Source organism: Pan paniscus, chromosome 6 (assembly GCF_029289425.2).
Source record: "Pan paniscus chromosome 6, NHGRI_mPanPan1-v2.0_pri, whole genome shotgun sequence".
NCBI classification, from domain to species: Eukaryota; Metazoa; Chordata; class Mammalia; order Primates; family Hominidae; genus Pan; species Pan paniscus.
Window position 1 is genome coordinate 165,704,830 of NC_073255.2, and position 14,667 is coordinate 165,719,496.

The following is a 14,667-nucleotide window of genomic DNA, read 5'->3' on the forward strand; positions in this document are numbered from 1 at the left end:
AGAAATATTATATTTTAAGAACTATGGTATACTTGTTATTAAATTCTAGTCTCAGCAGTTGTTTTTAAGTTTTTGCAATTTAGACTGACTGCTTGCTCCTGTGACCCAACCAGAGATCTCTGGCTGCTGCTCAAAAGAAACAAAAAGGACAAGTTATGTAAAAATCTGGAGTCAATATTCTAATTCTGGGCATGTACTGGAATCATCTAGCAACCCCATAACAGCTTGGTTCCAACAGTTGCCCAGTTCATGGAAAGCCTTCTGATTTAATTTACTTGAGATAATTTTACTGATTTTGCTTTACTCTTGTGGAATATATTTCTGTTGTACTCTTTGGGTAGGAATAAGGATAAGCTTACTCAATGTTTTCTTAAATTAAACTTTTATTAATCTTCCAGATATCAACTTTTGTTGGAACTCAGAGTTATGAATGGCCCTCGCCATGCTGATGCTTTCTGATTAAGCACCTCTGTACCCTGAACACAAGAGAGAGAGACCCTAACAGTTAGGCAGGAATATCATTGCCCCTATTCAGCCTGAAGAAATTACAAAAGATGGATTTTTGTCCCTCTGCACCCCTTAGGATCAAGGGTTCTCTTATAAAAGGGAGAGGGAAAATGTCAGAGGCATTTGAACCAGAGCAACTCCATCTTAAATAGGAGCTGGATAAAAATGAGGCTGAGACCTACTGGGCTGCATTCCCAGATGGTTAGGCATTCTAAGTCACAGGATGAGATAGGAGGTCAGCACAAGATATAGGTCATAAAGACCTTGCTGATAACACAGGTTGCAGTAAAGAAGCCAGCTAAATGCCACCAAAACCAAGATGGCGACGAGAGTGACCTCTGGTCGTCCTCACTGCTATACTCCCACCAGGGCCATGATAGTTTACAAATGCCATGGCAATGTCAGGAAGTTACCCTATATGGTCTAAAAAGGGGAGGCATGAATAATCCACTCCTTTTTTAGCATATCATCAAGAAATAACCATAAAAATGGGCAACCAGCAGCCCTCAGGGCTGCTCTGTCTATGGAGTAGCCATTCTTTTATTCCTCTACCTTCTTAATAAACTGCTTTCGGCTGGGCGTGGTGGCTCACGCCTGTAATCCCAGCACTGTGGGAGGCAGAGGGGGGCGGATCACGAGGTCAGGAGATCGAGACCATCCTGGCTAACACAGTGAAACCCTGTCTCTACTAAAAATACAAAAAATTAGCCAGGCGTGTTGGCGGGCTCCTGTAGTCCCAGCTACTCGGGATACGGAGGCAGGAGAATGGCGTGAACCTGGAAGGCGGAGCTTGCAGTGAGCCAAGATCACGCCACTGCACTCCAGCCTGGATGACAGAGCAAGACTCCGCCTCAAAAAAAAAAAATACATAAACTTGCTTTCACCTTACTCTATGGACTTGCCCTGAATTCTTTCTTGCGCGAGATCCAAGAATCCTCTTTTGGGGTCTGGATTGGGACCCCTTTCCTGTAACAATTGCAGTGGGGTTGGGTGCCCTGTAGCTTTCGCACAGAGTCCTTAGTCCTCAGCAAGCTGTCAGGAAGCTCCCATGAAACACAGCCCTCCTCAGGTGCCCCCACCTGGCCTTCACGGCTTACATGTCCCTACCTCCCCCAGGCTATTCCTTATATCTGGGGTACGTTCCCCTCTTTTTCCCTGCTCAAATCCTACTTACCCTTTGAGGCCTAAGTAAACACCACCCCTCCCATGAAGATGTTCTAGATCTGTGCTGCCCGGTAGAAATACAATGTTAACCACTTATGTCATTTTAAGTGCTCCAGCAAATGTTAATGTTTTTTAATTTTTTGAGACAAAGTCTTGCTATGTTGCCCAGGCTGATCTCAAACTCTTGGGCTCAAGTGATCCTCCTGCCTCAGCCTCCCAAGGTGCTGGGATCACAGTCATGAGCCACCATGCTCAGCCTCACAAATGTTTAAAAGTAAAACAAAACAGATGAAATTAATTTTAACAACATATTTCATTTGGTCCAATGTATCCAAACTGTTATTTCAACATGTAATCAACATATAATGGATTACTATTTTACATTCCCCTATTTCATAGGAAGTCTTTGAAATCTGGCATGTATTTTACACTTATGGCACACCTCATTTTGAACCTGGCCACATGTCAAGTGCTCGGTAGCCACAGGTAGTAGTGGCTGTGAATTGGACAGCACAGTTTTAGATGCCTCAGGTCAAACCGTGATTCCCCTACTCTGGAGCTTTTGCCGCTCGCCATATCCTGCCCGGTCTCCTTCTCTAACCTGTGAGCTCCTTGAGTTCATTCACTAACCCGGGCTGAGCACCTCTTGGGCTCAGAGCTGGGCACGCAGATGAGCTCTGCCCAGCCCCCGCCTGCACAGCCCCCAGCAGACAGCATCTAGGTCTTCTCCACTGGGTCCCCTCTCAAAACCTCTGCGAAGTACTCCATGGAATGAACAAATGAATACAGTGGGCCTGAGGGCAGGGAGGGGGACAGACCAGGAGCAGCCTCAGGACTCACCAGGCACCGGCAGATTCGGCAGGGGTCCCCAGGTGTTGTCCACTCTTGGCCATGTTCCCAGTGAGAGCCACCTTCTGTGCAGCCTAGGGTTGAGGGGTTGAGAAGAAGGAGGCCTGGTGGGAGCTGGCCTGGACCCCAGCCTCAGCCTGCCCACCCTCCTCGTCCACATGCCCTCTGAGGGCTCTCTCCCGAGCCAAGACTAGATGGGGTCAGATCTCTGCCTAAGATTCCCCAGTGGCTCCCAGTGCCCCAGGCAGGGTGAGGCCTCAGTTCCTTAGCCCGCCCTTTCTGGTCTTCCGTGGACAGAGCATAGCCACACCCATGTGCCCCACCTATCTCCGGCCCCTCATCACCTCTCACACCTTCCCAGCCAACATTGCACACTCACCCTCCGTGTCAGGGCCACGCCTGTGCTTGATTTCTCCCCTCTTCCTAGAAGGCTCACTGCCTTCCTCAGCCCTTCACCAAGCTAACTGCTCTTTATCCTTAAGGGCCACCTGGGGACCAGCTGCCTCCAGGACGCTTTCCCTCCTGTGCCCAGGCTGGCTTCGGTCTCCTTCCTCTGAATTCGCACACTAGCTGGTGCCTGCTTCTATTCCTGCCCTTGGCTGTTACAAGATTTTGCATTAGTGTATGACCCAGTGTCACACTCTAGTGGTCATCCCTGAGGGCTGACCCCATGTCTCATGATTGGGGAGCACAAAGTAGAAAGCAAACATTTATTAAGCTGCACTATGAGGCATGGAATATCATTATCTGCACCTTACACATGGGGAAATTGAGGAAGAGAGTCACATAAGCACTAGGTGACAATGGCAGAATTTGAGCTCAGGCATTCCATCTCCCCCATGGACCAAACCCACCGGAGGCCGGCAAGGTGGGCTCTGGAATTCAAGAAATGGCACGACAACCTACCTGTAGCTCTACCAGGGAGGGGCCAGGGGCTCTCACCTTGGCAGTTTGGGCAGCAGTGCCCAGGCCTCAGCACTGGCTCTGGGCAGGGGCTGGGCGGGCACTTCAGGGGCATGCAGTGAACTCGGCTCCTCTGTAAAGCACCAGTGGCTGTGAGGCTTCAGGTCTGGCTCCTGCAGAGGGCTGGGTGGGCGGGTGTTGGGCACCCTCGGAGGAGGGTGGCACAGGGCAGGGATGGAGGGAGAACCTAGCTGGCTCCACCTCTCGGGAGGCATGTGAGGGGGCTGGAGGAGTGGCAGGTAGGGCCCAGGGCAGGGCAGGTGTCCAGGGAGGAGCAGGGCCTGGACAGAGGGGACAGGTGGACTCACCAGGCAGGTGCACTGCAGACAAGGGTTGGAGCTGGACAGGAAGGTGCCCCCCTCCTCATAAAGCTGCCCCTCATAATCACAGCCTGGGAAGGTTGGCAGGATGACAAGTGGGTCACCAGGGAGCAGGGTGGGTGGACATCACTTGAGGTAAGGTATGACCCCAAGTAGGTACTGGACCCTTGGGGTTGAAGGGATGGCGGGGCAGGGCAGGAGGTCACTGGGCTGGCAGATAGGGCAGCACTCCCCAGGTGGGGTGCAGTTCTCCAAGCAGTTGAGCTCTGAACACGAGGGCCCCTGGCACCGCATGGCTCCTGCCTGCAGGGCAGACACTGAGCCAGCCCTCCCTTCCCCCACCATCCTCCCTCTTTCTCTCTCTCCTGCTCTCCCTCCTCGTCCCTTCCTGCTCCGTCCCTCTCCTTTGCCAGAGCTGGCTTACTCTGCAGGCCTAGCAGGCTTCAGCCCTGATGCCTGGGCAGTGGCAGTAGCAGCCCTGCCTAGCCCCCACATTTGGGCTTGGCATGGCCAGGCTGGCAGTCTGCCCAGCAGCAGGGATGTGGGTGGTGGCTGATTCCTTTACCTGGCAGGTGCAGATGACACAGGGCTCTGGATGCCATGTTTCCCCAACCCCGTGGCCCCGGGGCAGCCCAGAAAACCAGGCCCAGACCCCCAAGTAAGAGACCCAAAGGACTGGGTGCCACATTAAAGGGGCACCATTCACGTGACAGACATCAGAGACTTTGATATTTACTACCCCTTTCCAGCAGATGGCAGTAAAGTGTCCGACAGGCACATCATCAGCATGGTTCCATTATTTTACAACAGATGGAAGTAGTGTCTTGAGGAAAGGGTGCCTTTTAAAATTTCACCAAAGATATCATATAGGCTAGCAGTGGCCCTGAGGCACCACGTGCCCTGAAGAGTGTGTGTGTGTGTGTGTGTGGGGGGGGGGGGGGTCGGGGGTCTTTTCTTTGTGTGTCTTTTCTTTGAGATCCATCAACCCCCAAGATTTTAGTCCTCATCTCCAGCCAACACTCCAGGCTGCATTTCCAGACCCAACTGGTCTGAGTCCTTGTCCCACCTTTCTTATTACCAACTGAGACTCCTCTCTTGGAGGGGCTTCCAGATAAAATATAGGATGCCCAGTAAAATTTGAACTTCAGAAGAATAAGACATCAATTTTAGTATAAGAATGTCCCAAATATTGCATAGGATATACCTATACTAAAAACTTACATGCCGTTTATTGAAATTAAGATTTAACAAAGCATTCTAGACTTTCATTTACTAAATCTGGCAACACTATCACCTTATGAGCCAGTAACACCCCCCTGCATAGCCATGACCTCCTCTTCCTCCCAGCTCTCTTCATGTCCCCAGCACCACTGCTATCCTAGTGTCCCAAGCTCGGCCTCCACTATTCCAGGGGACCCAGCCAGTCATCGGCTCCTGCCCGTCCTTTAGAAATGTCCCCCTTTCTCCAGCCCACTGCCATCCCTGGCTCCATGCCTAGACAATTGCTGTCACAGCCCCGACGCCTCTGTCTGCATCTAGCCCTCACCAGGTGAATATTCCTCAAGCGCCCCCTTGACCATGCCACACGCTGCTTCAGCCTTCAATACCCCCCACTGCCCATAGAAAAAAGTCCTAATTGCATGGCTTACAGCAGCCTGTTCCCACTGGCCTTCCCACATGGACTTCCTGCAACCCACCTCTCTCCACCCTGTCCTTGTGCCCAGAGGAACCTCACGTACTCCTTCTCCTTCAGGTGAAACCCCACTTTCCCATGAAGACCCAGCTCAAAGGACCCATTGTCTGTAAAGGCCCCCTGACTGCCCAGCCTTGACGGGCTTCCCCTGCCTCCTCACCCTCCTCTGGTAAAATACACACTGCACTGCCTTCTACACCTCCTCTTAATCTGCTCATTGGGTCTTCAATCTTGTGGTAGCTTGGCTATGAACTTATCTTCTCAACTAGATTGGAGGCTCCCTGAGGGCAGGAAAAAGATTTTGTGCCTGTTTCCCCATGGTCTCTGGCTCAGTCCCCGGCCAGAGCCAGTATTTGCTGATTTGCGCATGGGTTCTGCACTCCCCTGGCCACTGTCAGAGTGAGTGGGTAGGCACCCCTGGGCATGTCCCAGACTCACTGAGGTGGCAGGCTGTGTCTGTGGGCCAGAGAAGGCATGCAGGAGGTGGGGCTGAGGCTGGCAGGAGGCTGACCTGGCTCACAGTGCGGGCAGCATGCTCCTGGCTCAGGGCAGGGTCCTCTTGGGCATGGCTTCTGGTTGCAAGTGATGGTACCTTCCTGTGGGAGCAGACTGAGGTGGCTGCACAGACATCAGAGCCCTGGAGGGCAGGGCCTCTGGAAGTAAAACCTCAGCCCAGGCTGGGACATGTCATAGGGGCAAGAGGATGAGTTGGCTCTGTGGATGTGGGCTACCCTCTGTGTAAAGGCAGAAAAGAGACATCCTGCCCCCACTCCCATCGTCTCCTGATGCTCTTAACCCTAGGAAACCATCTCTTCCAGGTGCCAGCACATTCCCCAGAGAGGGGAGATCCTAGGAAGAAGACCGAAGACTTTCTCAGGGAGGAAGGAGGAAGGAAAGACTGGGGGAAGGTGGATGTGGCACCTGGTGAGGGAGAATAGGCAGGCCAGGGGGTTCCGAAGTAGAAGATGGGCAGTGGAAGTGTGGGAGGTGATATAGGAGGACAAGCAACTATTAAGTTGGTGCAAAAGTAATTGCGGTTTTTGCCACTAAAAGTCATGTCAAAAACCGCAATTACTCTTGCACCAACCTAATACATTCTCTGCCCTCCATGCCACTGTTGGCCAGGTCTGAATTGAGTGGCCTGGGGACCCCCCAGTGTCCGTGGGCATTGAGCTCCTTTTCCTACTCGGAATCAACTGAAAGCCACCGTGGCAAGGTGTGGGAGTGGCAGGCAGAGCCCATTATGCGACATCTTGAGTGCCACACTGCAGTGACAGGTAGCTGAAGAGAGGCAGACAGGTGAGGGATATCCAGGTGGGTCCTGGGAGCTTACCAGACAGCGGCAGGTGGTGCAGGCATCTGGGGAGAAGGTCTCCCCGTTGCCGTAGGTCTGGCCATTTTGGCTGCAGCCTGAGGAGACAGCAGTGTCACTCAAGCACCCCATGCCATCTGCAGGTCTTTAGGTGGCCCCAGTGGGCGGATAGGGTGGCACTTACCCCTGCAATGGGGCAGGTGTGCTTGGGGGCCACAGCGAGCGGCCCCATCCTGGCAGACGCAGGCTGTGCAGGCGTCAGGCTCCCAGTGTGCCCCCTCGGGCCAGGCACGCCCCAGCCCCCAGCACTGGGGAGATGCAGGGTGGCACTCACAGGACTCCAGCTGCCTCACCCTCGTCTGCAGGTCCTTATTCTGGAGGAAGGAGATGGAATAGCAGGCACTGGCTCAGCTTCCCCCACCATCTCCAGTAGAGATGAGGGGTGTGAAAATGAGGCAGGATGAGAAAGAAGTTCGCCAATTCCAGAGCAGAGATGGGTCCCCCTCGGTCAGCATCCAGCTCGAACGATCACCATTCTCAGGGGGGCACGGGCCCCAATCTCTCCTTTGGACAAAATGGGGACCCAACCCTTGCCCCAAGAATTAAAGACATCTTTACCCATCCAAAATATTTTTGATGATGCCTTATATAGAATGCATTCCATAACATTCCCCAAATACATGGAGCAGTACGAAACACGAACTGACAAAACAAATAGCCTGGAGGTTCTTCATTTGCATGAAAGAATCAATGTTAAGAATTGTTCTGGCCAGGCCTGGTGGCTCACACCTGTAATCCCAGCACTTGGAGAGGCTGAGGCGGGCAGATCACCTAAGGTCAGGAGTTCGAGACCAGCCTGGCCAACGTGGTGAAATCCTATCTCTACTAAAAATACAAAAATTAGCCGGGCATGGTAGTGCACACTTGTAGTCCCAACTACTCAGGAGGCTGAAGCATAAGAATCACTTGAACCCAGGAGGCAGAGGTTGCAGGGAGCTGAGATTGTGCCACTGCACTCCAGCCTGGGTGACACATGGTGACTCCATCTCAAAAAAAAAAAAGAAAGAGAGAGAAAGAGAGAAGAAGGATGGAAGGAAGGAAGGAAAAGAAAGAAAGAAAAAAAAGAAAGGAAGGAAGGAAAGAAGAAAGGAAGAAAGAAAGAAAGAAAAAGAAAGAAAAAGAAAGAAAGAAAGAAAGAAAGAAAGAAAGAAAGAAAGAAAGAAAGAAAGAAAGAAAGAAAGAAAGAATTGTTCAGATAAGAGCTCTATTTTAGGCTCCCCCCTCCAAGCCTAACTCCTTCTCTCCCTCCCACTATGAGAAGCCCTCCCTACCCAATGCAAACCAGCCCTGTCTCCATGGTACCTGTTCTCTGAGCTCCATCACTGCAGCCTCCAGTCGCCCCAGCCACTCTCGCAGGGGGTGCCACTGCTCCTGGGAGTTCCCAGCAAGGACTGAGGAATGGGCAGGTGTCTGCTGCCCAGGGGGCTCCCTGGGGACAGCCCCACCTGAAGGGCACAAGAATCCCATGTGGGCCTGAGGGTGAGGGGCTGGCCTGGCCACATTTTCTGGGTTCTGTCTTCTGACCCACAGGGGAAGGGGGTCATCCTGTGCACCCTGCCCTCTCCAATTGCCCACCCACCATCCAGGGAAGGAGATGTGGTCTGTGAGGGCTGGGGAGTGAAAGCTGGAGGTGAGGGCATGGAAGAAGGGGAGGAAGTTCTGAGTGGACAGATGTGGCCCAGACCAGCTTCCCCCGCTTGTCTGGGTGAGCCACAGGGCCTCTGACCCACCAGGGGACACAGAGCAGTCTCTAGAGCAGGGCTTCCCTGCAGCCTGCCCCGGCTGATGTCCCCAGCCATGGTGAGCATGTCAGGATCATCCTGCCTTTCTTGGTCCAGGGGCTTGGCCAGAGGTGGCTGGGAAGCCGACATGTCATGCTGGGAGGGCCCGGAAGCCAGCACAGGCTGAAACGCAGGGGAAGGCCACAGACATGCGCCAGGCGGAGCTGCTTTCAGGGGCCTGGGGTCTGGCTGAGAGTCTTTTCAGGGAGAACATGAGCAGCCCCCATCCCCTGACTCTCTGCACCTGTCAGAAAGGCCACAACTTTTGGAGAATGTGCTCAGGGAAGGACAACTGCTCCCGCCCCCAACCCTGAGCACGGTTTTCCAGGCTTGTGACAGGGGTTCCTGGGGGCTCCCACATTGGGTGGGGTGGGCTTCAAAAGTGGCACTTGGCTGCATTTTCCGAAGGGTGTGAGAAAGGTGCTGGCAAGGCCCCTGCTAGCTTTGAACACACCAGATCCAGTGAAGACAGCCTGTCCCTGCTTCTAGAAGACACTATGTCCAGGAAGGAGGGACGGGGCACCTCTGAGCTCTGGCCTGGGGTTGGGGGCGGCCACTTTCACCTTTTCACTTTGATCCTTCTCCTGCAGCCCAGAAAGTAAAGGCAGGAGGGGAAGAGGCAGACATAGGTCCCTCCTCCAGGCAGGGATGGGCAGGGAAGTGGAGGGTCTGGAGCGGAGGCAATAGGAACAGAGAGAGGAGGAGGGAGAGGGATGGGTCTTTCCCACCATGGCAGCTCATTAGTGAGGCCAGGCCTGGAGTGGCTTAAAAGGGTTTCTCACAGACACTAGGCCTGTGAGACAGGGGAACAATGTCACCCACTGTCACCATCAAAGGCAGAGGGGATTCTAGGCTAAAATTGAACTTGCTTTGTCCCAAGTTCCCTGGCTTGGTTAATGCCATCCCACGTACCCAGTTACTTAAGTCAGAAAGCTGGGGCTCAGCTCCCCTATTTTGTTGCCTGAGTTGTCCCCTAATACATCCCCCGCTTCTCCTCTCTCCACCATCTCCATTCAGAAGGCTGAAGACAAAGCGTCCCTGCCTCCATCTGTGCCCCTTCTCTCCACTCGACCTTTCTGAATCACACAGCCGAAGTCTCCCAGGAGCAAGTCCCGCTGCGATGGATCACAAGCACCGCCCACCTTTCCAGCCCCGCTACTGCCGGCTCATATCAGGGATTCTAACTCAGTTCCCGCACCCTGGGCGAATACTGGCCCTCAAACCCCAGGTGCCCTTTCCCATCTCCGTCCCTGTACGGGGGATCCTGTCACCCGGAATGGCACCCGGTCTCAGTCCTTCCCAAGCACACAGAGGGCGGCCACGATGGGCGTCTCAGCATCTGAAACCTTCTACCCAATCTAGACTCCCGTGGGGCCTCATCCTGCTGCCCAGGGCCCCTCCTCCCAGGCCACCCCTCCAGTTCTGCTTAAGTAGGCAGGCAGGATATGGGAGCCCCGGAGAAGCTGAATCCTCTGGGACCCCTAGGTGAAGCTAGGGCCAGCCTCGCCTGGAGAGACCTGCAGAAAGAGCTCCGAGTGGCACAAACTTGGTTGGTCCCCAAGGAACTGTCCCGGGCTCCCCTCTTAGCCTCCCCTGGCCCCGTGCCGGCACCGAGCCCTCCATTCCCGCCTGTCCCGCTCCGGGGAGGGCCAGACACAGATGCAAAGTCAGCTTCCACAGCGGGCCCCTTTTCTCCCCCTCCTTCGTCAAGACAAATAATTAACTTCAGACTCCCAGATGCCAGGGCAGCCGCACTCTCTCCCGCCACCGGCTGCAGGAACGGCCCCCCTCTCCTGAACCCCCTGCTTTGGCCGTGGTCTTCCCCACCCTGCTCGCTCCCCCGACGGGGAGGACGGAGCTGGCCAGGGAGGCGCGCGAACCTCAGGCAGGGCTAAGAGCAGAGCCCCCGGCCCCTCTCGGCCCCCTCAGGCCGGGCTGATAGGAGGGAGGGGGTGCACCTGGCCGGACCCCAAGCCTCCTGCACCTGGACTCACCTTCCGCGCCCGCGGCCAGCACCAGGCCCCCGAGGTGCAGGAGAAGGGACAGCGCAGCGGCCCCGACCCCGGCCATGCTAGCTCCGCCTCGCTCGCCGTCTGTCGTCGCGGCTCAGCAGGCGCTGGGGAAGGCGGGGTGGGGACACACAGGCCGCTCCCACCCAGGCTTTGTTCAGGGAGGGCTCAAACCCCCCACCGCGCGCGCCTTTCCCATGGACACCTCCACCCGCCCCGGGCCCGGCCAGTCCTGACCCCAGAGAGCAGCTCCAGCTCGCAGGAAGCCCAACGAGGGTGCAGGCCTTGTCTCCGCTTAAGATCCAGGAGGAGACCCTGAAAAGAAAAGAAACCCAAGTCCACCCCTCTCGGGCTCCTGGACAGTCTCCCTGCCCTTTTAGGGTTACTTCATCACCCTGGGTTTCCAGATGGATTTTTCCTCTCTCTCACAAGTTTACAGAAGAAGCAGACTGAGCTGGGTTTAGATCCCTGCTCAGCCAATTCCATGTGGCCTTAGACCACTAACTTCTCTGTGCCTCAATTTCCCTATCTGTAAACTGGGGATCACCACATCTACTTTATAGACTTGCAGTGAGCATTAAGTGAGATTATATAAGAATTTAGAGTCGGTAGACAGATGGTAAATGCTCAGTAAATAACAAATAATAACAATAAGAACTCCTGATCTCTGAAATCATGGACGCGACCAGTGTATTCCTCTCTCCACCTATAAGTTTCTTTCCTGAACTCCACTCAACACCCCTACCCACCCCAGCAGTCGCAGGCTTGGCCCCAAATGCCAAGGCCGCCCTTCACTGGCTGGTCTCAGCCCCATTTCCCACTCCTGAGCTCAGGCCTGGCTGTGGGGTGAGGCTGGGTAGGGGGCAGGGCTGGGCCCTGGGCTCAGCAGGCAGAGGGGGCCAAAGGGAGGAAGTGAGGACAGCCGTCCCTGTGGGCCCACAGGCTGGGAAACTCCTCCTTGCAGCTGGGAAGCAGAGGGTTGGGTCTCACAGGCGAAGCTCACAGGCAAAAAGGAACATTGAGGGCGGAGCTGTGAACCCTTCCAAAGCTCTCCCTCCCTGCCATAAAGACCAGAAGTCGGAAGCCACCCCTCCCCCTAGACCAGGCAGGGACTGAGGTCTCCCCAGCCCACTCTCCACCAAGCTTAAAGCTTCAGTAAGGAGACGGCAGCTTCTCTGCCCCAGAGTCTGGGCCCATAGTGGACCTGAGCCTTTGCCACTGGGGGCAGGGAGGCTGCAATGCCACGCTAAGACCTGGCCTCAGTGCCTGGAGCTGGGGTCACAGAGGAAAGCCAGGGCCAGCCAGCCAGAAGAGGAACAAGGAAGCGGCAGCGCTATTCCTGGCAGGTTTAAGGAAGGTGGCTTTCATTGACCGGGTGCCTGTGGAAGGCAAGTCCTCTGAGGGGCTGGGTAGTGGGACGGTTCAGAGCACAGATTCTGGCAGAGTTGCCAGGGCACATCCTGGAGCTCTTGCTTTCTGCTCTGGGGCCTCTGGCTGGTCACTTCACTTTTGGTGGCTGATTTTTCTGAGCTGTGACTGGAGCTCTAACAGCACCCACCTCATGGAGTTTGGCACAGAGGTATGAGCAATTTTTACTTCCCTTATGAAGAATGGGGGCACCTCCATCCCCATTTTACAGAAAGAATCAGAGAGAATCAGGGTGAGCAGCTCTAAACCACACTAGGAGGATGCACAGGGCTTCCCTCGCCCCACAGTCCCCTTCCAGTCCCTCGTGTCTTAGCCTCTGCCCCTGAGCCTGGCTCCAGTCGGCCCTCATGTCACATTCCCAGGTAGGGACACTGTCCTGACACAGAAAAGGTCCTCCAACCCCTGGGGTGCAGTGGGGTGGGGAGGCTGGGCCTTCACTTCACCCCCAAGGCAGGTGTTTGTAGTGTCTGATTGTGTGTGTGTGTCTGGGTGTGGCACATTTGTGTGTGTGTGTGTGTGTGTAATGTGTGTTTGGCTGGAGGTGGGGGCTGAGGCTGGGGAGGCACTTTTGGGACTCAAGGGACCTTGACTTTGAAGGGGCTTCCAGGGACACTTTCGTCACCCCACTTGATGATAAGGATGTAGTCCCCTTTCTCCTTGACAGTGTAGGTGACATTGTACACCCGGTTCCCCATGTGCTTCACGTACACCTCCTCACAGGGGGTCTTGGGGCCGTGCACGCCCACCATCATCATGTTGGTGCCTGGAGAGGGAGGCAGAGGGACAGGCTCACACCAGGGAGTCCCCTACTGTGACCCACACCCTGCTCCCTGAAGGCTTCTTGCCCGCACCCCGGGAGACGCCCTCCCCCCGCCACCTGCCTGCTTTGCTGCAGTCCACGGTGAAGGAGTTCTTCTGGCCCACGAAGGCCTGGGATAGCCCAGGGCCCCGAGTCACCATCTTGCTGGCATCCGAGGAGAACTTGGGGATCTAGCTGTAGCTGGAGCCCCGGCTTGAGGAGGACTTGGTCACAGTCTCCACCAGAACTGTGGATGTTTCATGAAGGCTGTGGCCTCCGGACAGCCTCGGACCTGAGGGGCAGGTGGAGGGGGCACAAACCTAGTCAGAAGGGCTTCCTGTTCTTCCCCAGGCAGGGGACCCTTGGCCAGCACTGGCACCCTGTGGGACTCACTGCCTGCATTTGAGGCTCCCCCCCAAATTCCTGCAAGGGCCACTCTAGGAGCACAGCCCCATTCCCAGCCAGGGCCCTGAGATGCCAGCTCCAATTGGTGCTCCACCCTAGGGCTGGGGCCTCAGATGCTACGTCCCTCATCCTTGCAGGCTTTGTCTGGGAACTCAGGCTAACTCACAGGGTAAGAGCCACTTTACAAAGGAACACCCACCCAACTCATCCTACAGACAGCCTCAAGAGGGGAAGCTTGCTCAATACCGACTGTGTCTTCTTGGAGCGGAGGAATATGGGAAGCCAGGAGGGAAGAAAGTGGTGCTAGAGCCTGAGGAGCCAGCGCAGGCCAGAGCTGAAGGAGTGAGGGGCCACGATGGAGAGGAAGAATGGGATTTTTACATGATCATGCCCGACTCCACAGAACGTGTACTGTGTAGAGCCAGGCCCACCTCTAGCCCTGGTAAACTGACCATGATGTCTGGGGGCAGACTATGGCCTGGATGTGCGTGGCCACCGGAGCCCTCCAGGCTGGGCTGGGCTGCAGGCTGGGTGGACCTCCCCCAAACCGGCACTCACCAGTGACCTTGGCCTTGAAGGGGCTGCCCACGATGTGCTGGGGGCCACCGTACTTGACGGCAATGAGGTAGTTGCCAGGGGCCATGGGAGTGTCAGTGACCACATGGCCCTTCAGGACACTCCCTACAGTCCAGCTGCACCTTGGAGGGGCCATCAATGGTGACAGACAAGGTCCCTGAGCAGGTGTTCAGGGCGTTCACATGATCTGTGATGACACACCTGGGGGCCAGAGGTAGCAAGGCTGAGGGCAGGAAGGGCTTGTGGCCCAAGATGGGCTGGGCCTCAGCTCCCTGGGCAGCCTCTGTAGGGGGCTGCCACTGCCCCATGCCCAGCCTGGCCCCTGCCTGCCAGCCCAGCCTGGGGGCAGGAGGAACCAGGGTCCAGTGTGCAGTCCATGGCATGTACCTGCTCTGAGGGGCACGGGCCTAGCTGTGCTGGGTACCAGGCAAATGAGAGATGATATGCCCTGTCCTGGTTGAGGAAGGCAGAGCCCCACACTGTGTGAAGCAGGCTGAGGGCAGAAGGCAAGTGCCTGATGGGCTGTGTCAGCTGTGGGCGAATGAGCACTAAAATGTGGGAAGCTGAGTGTGGCTGGACTAACCTGGGAGAGCTTTGGGGAGGAGGTGGATCAATGGGGAGGACTGGAAGGGCTCTAGGGGAAAAGGAAATAAACTTGTTGGGGGAGCCCCAGACCTGGAATATGAGGAGGGGATGCACAAGGGCTCCCGACGGGCTGGTAAAATCTCACAGCCAACCTCAGGGCCCCAGTGGAGTCCCAGGCGACAGTCCCCTCACTCCAGGAGCTGCAAGGCTTTGGTA

At 55.5% G+C, this 14,667-nt stretch overlaps 2 protein-coding genes across 2 annotated transcripts in view; both read right to left on the reverse strand.

Moving 5' to 3' along the window:
• KCP (kielin cysteine rich BMP regulator) overlaps positions 1–10,745 on the reverse strand; it is a 34,134-nt gene extending 23,389 nt beyond the window's left edge. The window contains exons 1-8 of the mRNA XM_055114852.2: positions 10,644–10,745; positions 8,171–8,313; positions 6,993–7,182; positions 6,830–6,906; positions 6,008–6,092; positions 3,792–3,874; positions 3,463–3,556; positions 2,512–2,594 (exon numbers count right to left, since the gene is read on the reverse strand). Coding sequence (XP_054970827.1) covers positions 2,512–2,594; positions 3,463–3,556; positions 3,792–3,874; positions 6,008–6,092; positions 6,830–6,906; positions 6,993–7,182; positions 8,171–8,313; positions 10,644–10,719 — 831 coding nt within the window. The 5' untranslated portion in view covers positions 10,720–10,745. The remainder of the gene's footprint in view (positions 1–2,511; positions 2,595–3,462; positions 3,557–3,791; positions 3,875–6,007; positions 6,093–6,829; positions 6,907–6,992; positions 7,183–8,170; positions 8,314–10,643) is intronic.
• A 1,652-nt stretch (positions 10,746–12,397) lies between these two features.
• LOC100980506 (filamin-C-like) lies at positions 12,398–14,012 on the reverse strand. The gene is made up of 3 exons (XM_055114853.2): positions 13,849–14,012; positions 12,968–13,177; positions 12,398–12,849 (listed from the first exon to the last, which is right to left on the reverse strand). Exons 2-3 carry the CDS (start codon positions 13,044–13,046, stop codon positions 12,662–12,664), a joined length of 267 nt encoding a protein of 88 aa, XP_054970828.1. The 5' UTR covers positions 13,047–13,177; positions 13,849–14,012; the 3' UTR covers positions 12,398–12,661.
• Between the last annotated feature and the right edge of the window lie 655 nt (positions 14,013–14,667).